This window comes from Bos taurus, chromosome 2 (assembly GCF_002263795.3).
Source record: "Bos taurus isolate L1 Dominette 01449 registration number 42190680 breed Hereford chromosome 2, ARS-UCD2.0, whole genome shotgun sequence".
Classification (NCBI taxonomy): Eukaryota; Metazoa; Chordata; class Mammalia; order Artiodactyla; family Bovidae; genus Bos; species Bos taurus.
In genome coordinates, this window is record NC_037329.1 from 27,148,252 (window position 1) to 27,165,560 (window position 17,309).

A 17,309-nucleotide genomic window follows, 5' to 3' on the forward strand; every position below is an offset into this window, starting at 1 on the left:
GTCAGGACTGTTAACCACTCTCCTATACTACCTATAAGCAGGAAGCAATAATTACATACACATACATGAAAACATGTATATGGATTAATTGGAGGCTTCCCTGATGGCTCACCAGGTAAAGAATCTGCCTGCAATGCAGGAGACGCAGGAGACACAGGTTAAATCTCTGGGTCAGGAAGATCCCGTGCAGGAGTAAATGGCAACCCATTCTAATATTTCTTGCCTGAAAAACCCCATGGACAGAGGAACCTGGCGGGCTATAGTTCAGTGGGTTGCAAAGAGTCAGATATGACTCAACCACTAAGCACACACACAGAGATTAATCACATTGCTATGGAAACACCGGGAAGAAGATAATACTTCTCCCTGCAGGATTATATAAATTTTTATGAAATAGGTGGTATGTGAGTAGAACTTTGAGACTGAAAAGATTTAGCATATACAAAGGAAAGAAGGGTTCTTCATGTCAGACCGGGATGTTAGCTTTCCGTTCAGTTCAGTTCAGTCACTCAGTCATGCCCAACTCTTTGCAACCCCATGGACTGCAGCACGCCAGGCTTCCCTGTCCATCACCAACTCCCAGAGCTTGCTCAAACTCATGTCCATCGAGTTGGTGATACCATCCAACCACCTCATCCTCTGTCGTCCCCTTCTCCTCCTACCTTCAATCTTTCCCAGTATCAGGGTCTTTTCCAATGAGTCAGTTCTTTGCATCAGGTGGCCAAAGTATTGGAGTTTCAGCTTTAGCATCAGTCCTTCCAATGAATATTCAGGACTGATTTCCTTTAGGATGGACTGGTTGGATGTCCTTGCTGTCCAAGGGACTCTCAATAGTCTTCTCCAACACCACAGTTCAAAAGCATCAATTCTTTGGTGCTCAGCTTTCTTTATAAGCCCAACTCTCACATCCATACATGATTACTGGAAAAACCATAGCTTTGTTGGCAAAGCAATGTCTCTGGTTTTTAATACACTGTCTAGGTTGGTCATAACTTTTTTTCCAAGGAGCAAGTGTCTTTTAATTTCATGGCTGCAGTCACCATCTGCAGTGATTTTGGAACTCAAGAAAATAAAGTCTCTCACTGTTTCCATTGTTTCCCCATCTATTTGCCATGAAGTGATAGGACCGGATGCCATGATCTTAGTTTAAAAGAGACAAATAAGATGGTTTCCAAAAGCCTTTGCCTATTTTGAGTAAACATCAGTTGGGAAAATTGGATTAAAGGCAAACTCCCTTGGCTATGAGGGGAGAGACTTAATGACCTCCCACACTACGGCAAATTTTCCAAGACATGAGAAGCTACTAAGTTTCCCAAGGGTAATGGGATACAGAAATGGGAGCATTTAGGAAAAAAAAAGGTTAAACTTTCTGGGAAAGATATTTGAATTGACCAAATTCAGTTTTAGTGATCAAAGCCTCTTTTGTTTCTAGTGATATTAACAAGGTCAATGATGCCATTGCTGACCAAATGGGTATTTTCATTCAGCGCATGACCACAAGCATCTTTGGGTTCCTGATGGGATTTTACCAGGGTTGGAAACTGACCTTGGTTATTATCTCTGTCAGCCCTCTCATTGGGATTGGAGCAGCCATCATTGGTCTGGTAAGAATGTCTTCTCACTTCTGTCCTTGGAAGACTTTTGCACTGAGAAACAGCCAAAAATGTGAAACTTGTTTTCCTTCTCCTGAGTGTGTTTAGTTAACATCATTATCACTACATTAATTTATTTTGTTTGATTATTACTCAGTATCAAATAACATGCACATATATTATTATATTAGTAATAGTAAAAATGTGCTTAGTCACTCAGTCATGTCTGACTCTTTGTGACCCCAAGGACTGAAGTCTGCCAGGCTCCTCTGTCCATGTGGATTCTCCAGGCAAGAATACTGGAGTAGGTTGCCATGCTCTCCTCCAATAATAACTGTATTAACTGGACATTTACGATTTTGCCAGGCATTATTAGGAGCTTCATGGACATGATCTATAATTTTACAACAATCTTATAAAGTATTAATGCCATTTTAAATATAAGAAACGGAGGCTAAGAGAGGTAAAGGGACTTTTACAGAACTGCACAGCCAGCAAGAGACAGAACGGGATTCGAATTCGAGGAAGCCTGATTCCAAATCCCCACCCACTGTCTAGTGTACATATGGCTTCCATGGTCTCCCAGGTTTAGATGCTTCCCTCAGAAAGACCCAGCAAATACACCTGGATCAGTAGCAAGCACATACAAGAGATTTCTGCAATCACGCTGTGTTCTCCATCCCGTGTGATCAGTTTCAGAGAGGTATCTGACCCATTCAGAGAAGTATCCCTGTCAGTTTCCATTCCCCAGGTATGCAAGTCAGGAAAAAGTGTAGGTGTAGGAACTTGGAGTCATCCCCCCAAAAAACACTCCCAAAGATTGAGAAATTATTTCATTTTACTTTCAGAGCAGTCCTTTGAGATAACACATCATGGGATCTGGCACACTAATAATTTGCTGTAAATGAGAATAGGGTTTAAGTGAAAAACCGCACACATATTCACATCACTGAGCAACAGGTACCAATCTCCATGACTATATTTTCTAGCAAAATATTCTTTACCCTCCACTGGCTATATTACTCAAACACATCCCAGGTATGACAGAGTGACAATAGCAAAGAGCTCACTCTACTTAAGTAGGTCACCACCTGGCTCTATCACTTGGCTCAAGAAAAATATGTTTAACCTGTCAAATGTCAGTTTCCTCCTTGTTAAAATAAAGTTAATACCCCCCAAAGTCATTGTGATGACTCAAGGCATTATCCATGTTATGTACTTAGCACAGCAGCAGGCACAGAACTAATTGCTAAAGAGATATTAGCTTTTATTTTTTTTCTCAATCTACTGAATCATGCAAGCTTTACAACAGTTTTTCCTATCAAATGCTTTCCAGTGGCACTCCAGGAAAGCTTCAACTTTTCCAGCAGGTTGTTGGGGACTCTGCAAACATTTGATTCAGCATTTTCCCCCCTAAATATATTTAATCTCTTACTTCAGACCCACCATAGATTAATAATCACCCTTAAATGGCTCATGTGTCACATTTTAACATGTTGGAGACCAATAACATGGCCTGGTTTACTTGGTCTCAAATAGGCTCAAAGCACAGTTTCTTTTGTCATCTCAGTGTCTATATTTCAACTTCTTGTAAATGTGTCACCAATTTGGAATGTTGTAGTTCTGCACTGGTTTCTTCTTGAATTCAGGTCTGTGCATGTTTATGTAAAATGATGTGAGCAATTTTACAAAGCTCAATTCACAAGCAGAAGAGAAAAAGGTGGAGGGGGCAATGCATGACATATTAGAAATGATTGTGGGTCTTGTATGCCTTTTCTGACTTTTATATTTACTGTAGGAAACATGATATTGCCAATATGCATCTTTTAAGCTTCTATATCAGTTTAGCTGGGGTATTAAGAGATTCTTTAATGTGACTCCCTGGTGGGTCAGATGGTAAAGAATCTGCCTGCAATGCAGGAGACCAGGGTTTGATCCCTGGGTTGGGAAGACCTCCTGTAGAAGGGAATGGCCACCCACTCTAGTATTCTTGCCTGGAGAATTCCATGGACAGAGGAGCCTGGCGGGCTCCATGGGGTCCATGGGGTCGCAAAGAGTTGGACAGAACTGAGTGACTAACATTTTCACTTTTCATTTTACAATAAAAACTGATAACATTTGCAACTACTTAATTTTCTCATTACTATGCTGCCTATCAGCTTCTCTGGTGGCTCAGTGTTAAAGAATCCACCTACCAATGCAGGAAACACGAGTACAATACCTGTGTTGGGAAAATCCCCTGGAGAAGGAAATGGCAAACCAATCCATTTTTCTTGCCTGGAAAATCCCATGGTAGGCTACAGTCCATGGGGTCTCAAAAGAGTTGGACACAACTTAGCAACTAAACAACAACATGCCACCTCTATGTATTTCAGAAGTACATTAGAAGAGGATTGTGGTAAAAACTGCAATGGCATCCATACTAACCAAATTCATATTTTAATGTTGACAAAAATATTCTCACTTTCCTTTATTGTTGACTTTTCAATCTTGTGAAATAAATATACTGGAATAAAATACTGCTTGTATGCTAAAATTCTAAGATTTTGTTTGATAAGATTCTTGCTGCTAAAAATTTGGAAAAACTTGGAATATAAACTCCCTTAGTCTGGGTACTATATATATTTTTAGATTTCTGAGTCAGTTAATCTTTCACAACATTTGTTTTCTCCCCTTCTTGTTTCTTAACCTGTGTCAGGGAATTCTTTTGGTGGTTGATTCTAACTAGGACTCAATTCAAGTCCAATTTTAGAAGAAGTAACTTGTTTACTATTAAGTGCAATGTCTTTTTCTTTCCTTTTGTGAAAAGCAAACCTCGTTAGTTGAACCCCTACAGTAGAGTTGAAGTGGTGTAAGTTTTCTCCTTTGGAATTGCCTCTGCGTATCATATCATGTTTTTGGCCGCTCAGAACCTCTTTCTTATTCTATATTCTAATCAATATGATGCCTGCATGGTCCTTGGTCTTTGTATCTGGTGTTTGTAAACTATAACATGGCCTTTGGCCAATAGTAATGAAATGTGACAATTTGACTTGAAAACATCATTAATATGATGACTGAAACACTATGGTCCCGCAAAATGCCCTATCTGGGACTTAATCTGTGAGAGTTTTTTTGAAGCTGACTTTTAATGGAATTATTTTGATATGTCAACAAACATCCATGAATGAGGCTTGGTGGTGGCAGTGGTTTAGTTGCTAAGCCTTATCTGACTCTTTTGTGACGCGGTAGACTATCGTCTGCCAGGCTCCTCTGCTCCTGGGATTTCCCTGGCAAGAATATGGGGATGGGTTGCCATTTCCTTCTCCAGAGGATCTTCCCAATACAGGGATTGAACCCGAGTCTCCTACATTGCAAGTGGTCTCTGGCATTGCAGGTGGTCTCTGGCATTGCTGGTGGTCTCAGGCATTGCAGGTGGTCTGCACTGCAGGCAGATTCTTTACCGACTGAGCCACCAGGAAAGCCCAGATGAAGCTGGAAAGCCCAGGGAAGCCCAGATGAGGCTTAACATGGCTCAAACTTGGACCAAATTCTTTCTTTCGTAAACACTGTCCCCGTGGGAATCTAGTTTTGTCTTAAGCCATACCACGTGTTTACTCTGCTAAATACACCACTGAGTGACAAGGTGACTTATCTGGTCTTCACATTTTGTTTTCTTCTTTTGGATTTCAGAGTGTGTCCAGATTTACCGACTATGAATTAAGGGCCTATGCCAAAGCTGGCTCAGTTGCTGATGAAGTCATATCATCTATCCGAACAGTGGCTGCTTTTGGTGGTGAGAAAAAAGAGGTTGAAAGGTTAGTTAATTGAGGGACTTCCCTGGTGAATCAGTGGTTAAAACTCTGAGCTTCCAATGCTGGGGCTGTGCATTCTATCCATCCCTGGTCAGGGAACTGAGATCCCACATGACTCGTAGCAAAGCCAAAAAGTAAAATAAAAAGGGAGTAAGAAATAAAAAGAAAGAAAGAAAAGCTAGTTAATTGAAATGTCTGACACTTCCTTGGAGTTTGTTGATCTGCACACTACCCTGAATCTTCCCCCATTTTGTATAAAGTGGCAGATTCACCTTGCTAGGGTACCCGGAGGGAGCTTTTGTTCAAGAAATAGCTAAGCAAAGTAATGAGATTGGTGAAAACACTTACAAAAGACTCCCAAACCTTTAGCTCTGTGTTTTCGAAGATGATGTAGTTGGTGGTTTTTAAAAAGTGATTTTAGTTTGGATACTTACGTCAAACTCTGATGATGTGTGTGTATGCACCCCACACACACTTCATGCCAATCTAAACCACTGTCTTCTGCCATTAAGGAAAAACTTACAAGATTTAAAATGCAATTCTGCACATTTTTATTGAATAGCATTTTATTCAATGTGTTTTACTTAGCTACCGTAGGCTCATTTGAAGTCCAAGATTTCCATTCAATCAAACAAAATTTGACATTGATATATTACAGACCATCATTCTAGGAGATAACTGTTAATACATATCAAAACCTAAATGGCCAAAACAACACAGTTGTTAAAACTTTGATTTTGTTTATTTTTCCATTTATTTAGTATTTGTTGCGTGTTTATCAGGTTCTAGGTACTGATTCTATAAAATAGCCACCAACTTAATTAAACTCTTATTTCATATGTTATAGATCTAGCATGATCACATTCTCAGTTGCTACCAAATTCACCAAATGAAAAATAAAATAGGATTTACACTATCTAATTCAGAGAAGGCAATGGCACCCCACTCCAGTATTCTTGCCTGGAAAATCCATGGACAGAGGAGCCTGGTAGGCTGCAGTCCATGGGGTCGCTAAGAGTCAGACACGACTGAGCGACTTCCCTTTCACTTTTCACTTTCATGCACTGGAGAAGGAAATGGCAACCCACTCCAGTGTTCTTGCCTGGAGAATCCCAGGGACGGCAGAGCCTGGTGGGGTCACACAGAGTCGGACATGACTGAAGCAACTTACACACTATCTAATTATCCTCTTTTCTTTTTTCTCTTTTGCTTCTTTGGTTGTTTACCTTATTTCTCATAAAAAATTTCAGTAGCCCATTTCCTCCACTATGAGAGATATTATCTTTCATACCATATGACTTAATAAAAGAATTCAAACTCAAATAGTGTTGCAGTGAAAAGTAAAGAAAAGGAAGGAGTTTTTTTTCTTTTTCTTTCCTGAGGACAAGAAGATAAAGAGAACAGTGAGAAGACCTGAACAATCCTAGTCTTTTTTTTACTTTAACTGCTCCGAACTCTGCATATCTATAACTAAGCTTGCTTTTCTGCCCCCTTACTCTGCAAGAGTTACATATCGCACCTACTATCCTTTGCTTACCTTCGCAACAGCCTCTTCCCCTTGTAGTTCTTGTATCAGGAGGAAGGCCACAGAGCCAGGGAACTGCCAAACTCAATTACTGGGTTATTGACGCTAGCTTATGTTTTTGAACAAGATCCTAACACCTTTGTTTCTCATCACTGGCTCCTGACTGCAAGCCCTCATCTTGTATAAGCCCCTAGACTCCTCATGGAGGGGGTCACAGTTCTTGAGGCATGAGCCTACTGTGTTACTCTCTCTGCTGGCTGAGAATTAAAGGCAGCTTTCTATTTCCTCCAAACTCCGTCTCTGTATTTTCTTATTCAGCCCCAGTCGGCAGAGAAAGTGACGATTTTGGCCAGCAACAACAGTACTGGATCTCTTATGTCCAAATCGTTTTGTTGAAAATTCTTTTCTCCTGGGGGCAAAACTTGCCCCATCGTACTCATCCAAGAAGTCATCAACTATGAGACTTTCTTAGGCATCAATACATTGTCAATGCCAGCTTGAAATAAACTTTAAGCAACTACACAGATGTGATTGTTGTTTTCTTTCCCTACAGCTGCTCTGTGTTTGAAGTGATTTTATTATCATTGATTAAAACCACTGCATTGTGGCCTGTTTTAAACATTTTAACTTAAGCTGCTGTTGCTAAAATATACTCAAATGTTTTCTCTTCACAGGTATGAGAAAAATCTTGTGTTTGCCCAGCGCTGGGGAATTAGAAAAGGGATAGTGATGGGATTCTTTACTGGATTCATGTGGTGTCTCATCTTCCTGTGTTACGCGCTGGCCTTCTGGTATGGCTCCAAACTTGTCCTGGATGACGAAGAATATACACCAGGAGTTCTTGTCCAGGTACTTCCATCTTGATGACCTAGACAGAACATTTCCTGCCTGTATCTAGGAAAAGTCCACAGAGAAGGCATTTGGTTTATTCCATTAGTGTCTGAGAGAGGACGGCCTCAGTGATTTGATGGAGTCCATCTGCAGATACAAGCAATACTTGTGACTTTCATAGTAAAGGGATGTTGAGCATTTGAGTTGATAAGATTTGCAATTTAATGCTTTTCAATCAATGGAAGATTTTCTAGCTGTAAAACAATGATTTTTCTAACCGAGTCCAAAACATAATATGCCATGAAAATGGAAAGTCAGAGATCTCTCAGCTAAAAATTAATAGTTTATGTGATTGAGCTTAATAATAGCATGAGATATGTGCTGGACATAGTTGTGAAATAAAATGAGTTACTAAAATATGAAGTCAATAATACCCTCAACTGAACAGATAATACAGGCATATTTTATTTCTCACTTGCAGTGTAGCCAAGCTATAGCTAATGCCTTGGCTACTTTAATTTCCAATATCTTTTCAGTTGTTCTTTCAAGAATTAATTATTGGACATCTACTATATATGCCAGATTAATACAAAGTGCAGAGGATTCAATAGTGAGCAAAAGAAGTGTGATCTTTGCCTTGAAGGAATTTACAGTTTAGTGGGGGCAGGTGAGCAATAACTAATCATATCACTGTGTAATGACAATGGTATTATATGCTACGGAGGACAGGACCCTCAACTGTGAAGAGCAGGGTAACCAGGTGTGGCTGGGGTCAGGGAAAGCTCTTCCTCTTGCTTACTATCCCCAAATCTCCCCCCGCTGCCACCTTTATAGCTCCTGTCCTTGTTCAAGTTCTTAACTGGATGGCACTTCACCAGTCAGGTGTTCCATGATCATCCAATCTTTTTTTTTTCTTTTCTTGGGGCTTCCATGGTGGCTCTGTGGTAAAGAATCTGCCTGCCAATGCAGGAGATCTGGGTTTGATCCTAGGTCAGGAAGATCCCCTGGAGAAGGGAATGGCAACCCACTCCAGTGTTCTTGTTTAGGAAATGCCAAGGACAGAGGAGCCTGGCAGGCTGCAGTCCCTGGGACTGTATGGGATCTTTAGTTTACAAGGCTTTTATTTATTATTATCATTTTTTGGCTGTGCCCTGTTGCATGTAGAATCTTAGTTTCCTGACCAGGGATAGAACTTAAGTTCCTTGCAATGGGAGCTCAGAGTCTTAACCACTAGAACACCAGGGAAGTCCCGTCATCCTATCTTTTATTCTCTTGCATGTCCTGCTGAACTTTTCCTTTAGAGTCCTTGAATGCATCCGAACACTTGCATTTACTTATATTTGTTCCAATCGTTCCCAACTTCACACAGTAAGCTCCATGAGGTCAGGGAGGTAAAACAAGAAATATATGTTTCATTTGGTCTATTGATTATTCAATAAATTATATTAATTTTAAAGGCATGCAAGTGGTTTCATATAAGATTTAAAACAAATTGGCTCCAGATTCTTGTAGGACAGGCATAAATTAAATAACACAAAATACCAAAATCTCATATACCAGAAATTTGCTAGCCAGAAGACTGCAATTTGAGACCTACTGCTTTTATATAAATACATATTTAGGGAAAGTTGACAGAGAAGGCACTAGCAACCCACTCCAGTACTCTTGCCTGGAAAATCACATGGATGGAGTAGCCTGGTAGGCTGCAGTCCAGAGGGTCGCTAGGAGTCGGACACGACTGAGTGACTTCACTTTCACTTTTCACTTTCATGCATTGGAGAAGGAAATGGCAACCCACTCCAGTGTTCTTGCCTGGAGAATCCCAGGGACTGGGGAGCCTGGTGGGCTGCCATCTATGGGGTCACACAAGGTCGGACATGAGTGAAGCGACTTAGCAGCAGCAGCAGGGAAAGTTGAATAGAAATTTTATTTGCAAAAAAAAAAAAAAAGAAATTTTATTTGCAAATAGAAATGATTATTAGAGGCCAGGCTATAATCATTCTAAGCCACTGACTTTATTTCATAAGAACCTGATAATACACTAAGAATGATTTTTAAAAATGTATTTATTTATTATTTAGCTGCACTGGGTCTTCTTTGTGGCACATGGGATCTTCAGCTGTGGCACGTGGACTCTTAGCTGCAGCATGTGGGATCTAGTTCCCTAACCAGGGGTTGAACCCAGGCCTCCTGCATTGGGAGCTTGGAGTCTTATCCACTGGACCACCATGGAAGTGCCATTAAGAAGGACTTTATAAATTTTAGTTTTTCTTTTAAAGATAAACAGTTGGCATCACTTGAACTTTGTTTAAAAAAATTAAATATGATGAATCATGTTAAAATGTTTTGTAAACCTGAAAGGGATAGCATAGATGGAAAGTGTTACTATTATTATAATTTAAGCACTTAATAACTTTAATACAGCTTTGCACATTTGAAAAGCCAGTGAAGCTACTGCAGTTCTAAAATCTGACTGTAAAGTCTTTTTCTTTATTGACCTAATGACTCTTAAGAACTTTCAACTTTATCAAACCAAAAATACCTGTGGTTGACTTCAGTCTCAGCAGCTTGTATCTGCTCATTCTGCAGAAAGGCATTCACTGAGAAAAGAGATTCTTCTTATGATTCCTTGACTGTGAGTAGAGGAGAGAAATGTTCACAAATAACAGTTTCAGAGGGAATAATGAGAAAATGGTAAATTGAAAATACACAATTCTGGTTGGAACCATTGGATTAAAAAAAAAAATCCTTATTGAATCTCTCTAGAAAAGATCCAATTTTATGGTTTTGTTAAAAGATAAATTCAGGCATATTAAAATTTTTAGGAGTTTATTTGAGCAAAAATAATTCCAGTTGGGCCCACCAGGAGTAGCTAGAGGGGTTCTATTAATAGAAGTTAGGGAAAAGACAAACAGAGAAGAGAAGAGCAAGAAGCAAAGCCAGGAAATTATTTGGCTGGCTGTAGCTTAAGTAATTGCCTTATTTTGTTGTTATTTTAGTTGCTAAGTTGTGTCCTACTCTTTGTGACCCCATGGACTGCATGCAGCATACCAGGTGGCTAGATAGCATCAGCGGCTCAACGGACATTAATTTTACCTAACTCTGGGAGGTAGTTGCCTTATTTTGGAAAGCCTCTTTGGCTGTTTGTGATTTAGCTTTGTCCTTAGGTTTTGATTTCTTAGCCTTGAGGCATTCAGGCTTAGGTTTTGGTGGCTTACATAACCTGCTAAGGCATTAAGGCTACCTTAGTCTAATGGCAACCTTGTTTAACTCATTTAACAAGTTTTCACCTTCAAGTTTCCTGCCCAGGGGATTATAGGCTACTGTATACCTTCTATAAGAATTCCTTCTGTCAACGGATATTTTTTGAGTACTTACTATGTGCAGACATGATATGTAATATGTCTCTAACTTTTAATCATCAGTTACTAACCTCACCTCTTACTCCTTGTAAGCCACCATTTATATCTTAAGAAATTTTTCTTTGGGAAGAGGAGAAACATTCTTTAACAGTATGATTGTTGGTAAGCATTCCCTTTCTGGTTCTTTCTCTTTCTCTGTCTTGCATGTGCATGCACTTTATTGGCCATGCTCTGAGCTGTGAACTATTAAGGCTGAGTTTGCATGAGCTGAGTGTTTTTAATCCACTAAACTAATTAACAATTAGGTTAATCTAACACATTTTGTGATGCACAAAATCATTATTGGCTGCATGGTAATTGGGCCTAAATGGTAAGTAGTTCACATAAATGGCGGTAATTAGTATCACTTGTACATAGACAAAAACCGCACTCTGTGATCTATTACAAAAAAAAGATAAAAGGGAACTGAATGGTGCTGAAGTCTGCTCTTTCATGCCCCTTTTAAGTTTCAGGACTCGGTAATGAAAAAGTAACAGCAGTAATAGAGAGGAGCATTATTTAGTGTATACAAGGTGTCAAGCACTGAGTGAAGTATTTAATATAATTACCATGTGTAATAGTCACAACTTCATTCTGTAACTGATGCCATTATGCCACCACTTAAAAATGAGATGGAGCCACGAGGTGAGAATTATATGCCAAGTAGCAGAGGGTGGGATCTGAGCCCAGATTTCTGTGATTCTGGGACCCGACCCATTAAGCACTGTGTTCCTGTTTCTGAATCTCTTCCAAAGCGCCACAGATTTCATTTTATTTATTTAATTGAAGTACAGTTGATTTACCATGTTGTTTTAGTTTCAGGTGTACAGGAGAGTGATTCAGTTTTACATATATACATACATATATATATATATTCTTTTTCAGATATTTTTCCATTATAGGTTATTATAAAATATTGAATACATTGATAGTTCCCTGTGCTATGCAGTAGGTCCTTGTTGTTTATCATTCTATATATAATAGTTTGCATCTGCTAGTCCCAAACTCCCAATTCATCCCTCCCCTACTCCCCTCTCCTTGGTAACCACAAGTTTGTTTTCTGTGCACAGATCCCCTCTCCAGCATAGCACACTCACAGATACACTGTTCCTCAGAGGCTTCTTTTGCCCACCTTCTTCCCATACTAATGTTTACAGGGCTAAAGACTGTGATATTTGGAATGAGAGATGGTGGTCTACCAGGAGATGTGCTAGCTCCTGCAATGGTATTAGTGCATGCAATGCAGGAGACCCAGATCCGATCCCTGGGTTGGGAGGATCCCCTGGAAAGGGGAGTGGCAACCCGCTCCAGTATTCTCATCTGGAGAATTCCATGGACAGAGGCACCTGGTGGTGGGTGGAGGGGGGTGGGGGCGGTGTACCAAAGAGTCAGACACAACTGAGCAACTAACACTTTTACTTTCTGTCTGTCTCACTCACTCTTCACCTAAGAACCTCAAGAGAGACATTCATTTCAGGTAATGCTTGCAAAAACCAGGCTGATTAAGGGTTTGACTTCAAACTTCAATTTAGGCCACTAGTGAATTGGTCTAGAATCTAGACCAAGGGTCAGCAAACAATGGTCCACAAATCAAATCGAGACTGTGGCCTGTTTTTGTAAATGACATTTTATTGGAACATAGCCACAGTCACTTTTTTCCTACTGTCTATGAATGCTTTTGTCCTACATAGTTGAGGAATTGAGTTGAATAACTGCTTTCTGCCCATATGGCCTGAAAAACCTAAAATCTTTACTAACAGGTCCTTTATGGAAAATGTTTACCAACTCTTGAACCAGGATATGTGGAAAATTAAACCAAGAACAAGTACTTTGTCTGTTCATCTTATCACTTCCTATGTGGAATCTCACTTCTTTCATCACCATCATCACTATTATTTCCATAGCTGTCCTTAGATTAATCATCTCTACACACATTATCATTTAATCCCTGTAAAAACTCCTTAACGTATATGCAGTCATTTTCCTCATGTTATCAATAATGAAATCAGGGCTTGAGAGATTAAGTAATCTGCCCATGGGAGGAATACCTGCCATAATTAAGGAAAAGGACAGATGGACAGATGGAGAACAGATGAAGAGAGAATGTTTATCTCATGCATAGCCTAGGGAATTCAGGGAGACGTCAAGAAGCTGGCCCACAGCATCATGATATATAGATTAGAGAGGATATTGGAGAGAGAGGAGATGGATAGCAGGCTCTGAGAAGCCCCATGGCCTAGCCATAAGGGAAAAAGAGATTGGGGAAGAATTCTGGGGCATTTTGTTCTGATGTGATATAATCCATGGGAAGAATCCAGCTCATGGAACTACCACAGACTAGGATCACTTGATTACCTGAAAAAGACTACATTCAAGCAGGAGTCAACCTTTATTTTAGCTCAGCAAATAACTCCAATCCTCAATAGACGGCGACCAAGGAAACAGCCTCCATATGAGTCATGAGAAAAACAATCATTCTTTGGTTGAAAGAGTAGAGAGAAAGAATCGTGTGCTCATCCTAGAGGCCAGCATGAGGAATTGCCTGTTCCTTTACAAATAGCACTGATAAAAACAGTGCTGTTGGTTAGGAACAACTGATCGTGATCAGGTAGCCTTCCCCTAACTTAGTGAGATGGCCAGGTTTATGAGTCAAAAAACGTCTTCCCCAGCTCTACCCAGGAAGCTGGCTACTCCACTTGTGTGCAATAGCAGCAGATGAGCCTGAGAGCTGAACAAAATGTGAATGGAGAAAGTGAAAGTCACTCAGTCATGTCTGACTTTTTGTGACCCCATGGACTGTACAGTCTATGGAATTCTCCAGGCCAGAATACTGGAGTGGGTAGCATTTCCCTTCTCCAGGGGATCTTCCCAACCCAGGAATCAAACCGGGGTCTCCTGCATTGCAGGTGGATTCCTAACCAACTGAACTGTCAGGGAAGTCCTGTCTCAAATAGTGCTCTACCACTTAATATACACTGAGACATTAAGTTAGGCAGCCTCTATACACCTCTATTTTCTCTATTATTGTAAGGATTAAATGAAATAATACAAGTAAAGCACTTAGAAACATACCTGATTATTATTGTTATTATTACTGGTGGTAGTGGTATAACTGTGCATGCATGAGTGGGAAGTAGCTTCCGTCGTGTCCAACCCTTTGCGACCCTATGGACTGCAGCCTGCCAGGATCCTGTGTTCACAGAATTCTCCAGGCAAGAATACTAGAGTGGGTTGTCGAGCCCTCCTCCATGGGATCTTCCCAACCCAGGGATCAAACCCTCATCTCTTACGTCTACCTGCATTGGCAGGTGGGTTTTTCACCACTAGCATCACCTGGGAAGCCAGGTATAGCAGTAGTTATCCTAAAAATTAGTTCACTAGTAGCAGGAATACAGCTAGCAGTAAGCACATATTACATGTAACGAACTCTAGGATAGTCAAGCTAATAATAGTGTCTCTATTGTTTCAGTAACCCTTTCATCAGAAAACTATTGTAAGGCTGTTTATATAATGAATCAAATTCTTGTGTCATGACTCTAACTCACTCAGTGTCCATATGCTGCCTTATACACCTCTTACTGACCTAAAAACATGTTATTCTTTGTAGAATAGTTATGTTCAATAAAAAATAATGTATTCTTTTAAATAATAACAGTAGAAAAACTGGAGATACTTGACAGAACAAAAGCTATCCCAAGTGTTTCCAAAGAGTTATTTAGCTTTCAAACTCCCACAGAAGGAACTTCCCTGGTGGTGCAATGAATAGGAATCTGCCTGCCAATGTAGGGAACATTAGTTTGATCCCTGGTCCAGAAATATTCCACATGTTGAGGAGCAGCTAAGCCCATGTGCCACAACTACGAGCCCATGCTCTAGAGCCCAAGAGCTGCAACTATGAGCCCATGTGCTGCAACTGCTGAAGCCCTCACAGCTAAAGCCTATGGGCCACAAGAGAAGCCACTGCAACGAGAAGCCTGCACATCAAATTGAAGAGACGCATCTAGAGAAAGCCTGCATGCAGCAATGAAGACCAAGTGCAACAACAAAATAAATCAATTAAAATAAATAAATAAATTTTAAAAAGCCATGTTGTGAGCTGTCCTATGGAGAGGACCAAGTGATAAGGACTGCATGTCTCTGACCAACAAAGACCTAAGGTGGTCTGCTCACAGCCATTAAAAACACACACACACACACACACAAAAAAAAACTCCCATGGAAGAATATTTCTGAGAAATTTTTGAGTTCACTTGGATAGCCCAAATGACAATGAACACTATTTACAAACTGATGAAAACTATGTTTATCTCTTTTTATTTCAGATTTTCCTCAGTGTCATAGTAGGAGCTTTAAATCTTGGCAATGCCTCTTCCTGTTTGGAAGCCTTTGCAGCTGGGCGTGCTGCAGCCGCCAGCATCTTTGAGACAATAGACCGGGTATGTAAAAGCCAAAAGTAAAAGTTGAGGGCAGGGAGAGAAATGAACTCATGAGGAATTTATCCTCAGTGTTAAAAAATATAAGGAACTATCACAATGCCCTTAATTCAGCAATACTTAATAAGTACTGTCATGAGCCAGACCACAGTATGAGATGGGAGTGCTAGAGTGAAATACAGCAAATAAGGCCCCTCCTCTCATATCATATGGGAAATAGGCATTAACGAAGTCAGTCAGTCAGTCAGTCAGTCAGTTCAGTCGCTCAGTGGTGTCCGACTCTTTGCGACCCCATGAATCGCAGCACGCCAGGCCTCCCTGTCCATCACCAACTCCCGCAGTTCACTCAGACTCACGTCCATCAAGTCAGTGATGCCATCCAGCCATCTCATCATCTGTCGTCCCCTTCTCCTCCTGCCCCCAATCCCTCCCAGCATCAGAGTCTTTTCCAATGAGTCAACTCTTCGCATGAGGTGGCCAAAGTACTAGAGGTACTCTGAAATCATCTTTCAGGATTTGAAATAGCATTAACGAAGTAGACATATCCAAAGATAGGATAATATTAGACAGTGATAAGTGCAATGGTGCCTCAGAAGGTAAAGAATCTGCCTGCAATTAGGGAGATGTGGTTCGATCCTGGCTTGGGAAGATCCCCTGCAGGAGGGCATGGAAACCCACTCCAGTATTCTTGCCTGGAGAATCCCCATGGACAGAGGAGCCTGGCGGGCTACAGTCTATGTGGTTGCAACGAGTTGGACACAACTGAGCGACTAAGAAGCAGCAGCAAGTACAGTAATGGAAATAAAACAGGTCACTGCAATAGCAGTTGGGGTAGGGGAAGGAGACTTTATATTGAGTGACAGTGACACCAGTTATGAACTGAGAACCAAAGCAGGTGAGTCAGCCATACAAAAAAGTACTTAGGAGAGGAGTGATGCCTGGGAGGTAAGAGCAGGGAGCATATTCAGGTTGGAACAGGGCTTGGTGAGTGTAAGGAAATAAAACAAAGTCAGTGTGACTGAACAGAGTGAGCAAGAGATAAGATGAAGAGATGGGAAGCGGCCAGATCACACAGGACTTTAAAACCCAGTTCATAAGATTAGATTAACTTCTAAATGTGACAGAAAGTCTACAGGCTTTGACCCTGGTAGCCTAGCTAAGAGTTTCCTGATTAATCTAGTGGAGCACATTGGACATCAAGATAGAAAGGTCAAAATCTACGAACATCTCTGAGAAGATGCCCAGGACTGAGTCAGAAGCCCTGGAAATCCAGACGTGCGTTGTGTCCCTACATTGTTAGTGTTGGTGAGATTAGAATCTGCCTGAGGAAACTGTCCATCACTTTATCTGTTTTATATTTTGGGGTTTCATTTATGGGGCTTTATAGAAAGATAGTTGAAAACCATGTAGAGCTATCCAAATTCTACCTCATTCTTGGCATTGTTGTATGCTCAAAAAAGATGTGTCTAAAACTCCCTTGAAACTATTACAAAAAATTAAGGCATTTAAAAATTTAAGAATAAAGAAGGAGAAATAGATGACACTGTAGCCCCAAAAAGAGATAGGATGATGAGTTTCTCTCACTAGAGTAAGAGAAGGAAGAAGTTGGCCCTGAGTGTTCTGGTAGCAGGAGATAACCCTCACTCTGGTCTGATTATCCACCATGGTTAAGTTCTGAATTAGGCTCACTACTAACAGCCATGGAGGTGAAATTCAGCATGTTGATTAAAAGT

At 40.5% G+C, this 17,309-nt stretch overlaps 1 protein-coding gene across 2 annotated transcripts in view; it reads left to right on the forward strand.

Moving 5' to 3' along the window:
• ABCB11 (ATP binding cassette subfamily B member 11) overlaps nt 1–17,309 on the forward strand; it is a 100,292-nt gene that overhangs the window by 35,821 nt on the left and 47,162 nt on the right. For both annotated transcript variants that reach the window (XM_005202338.5, NM_001192703.3), the window contains 4 exons: nt 1,433–1,604; nt 5,265–5,389; nt 7,586–7,760; nt 15,466–15,579. In XM_005202338.5, coding sequence (XP_005202395.1) covers nt 1,433–1,604; nt 5,265–5,389; nt 7,586–7,760; nt 15,466–15,579 — 586 coding nt within the window. The remainder of the gene's footprint in view (nt 1–1,432; nt 1,605–5,264; nt 5,390–7,585; nt 7,761–15,465; nt 15,580–17,309) is intronic.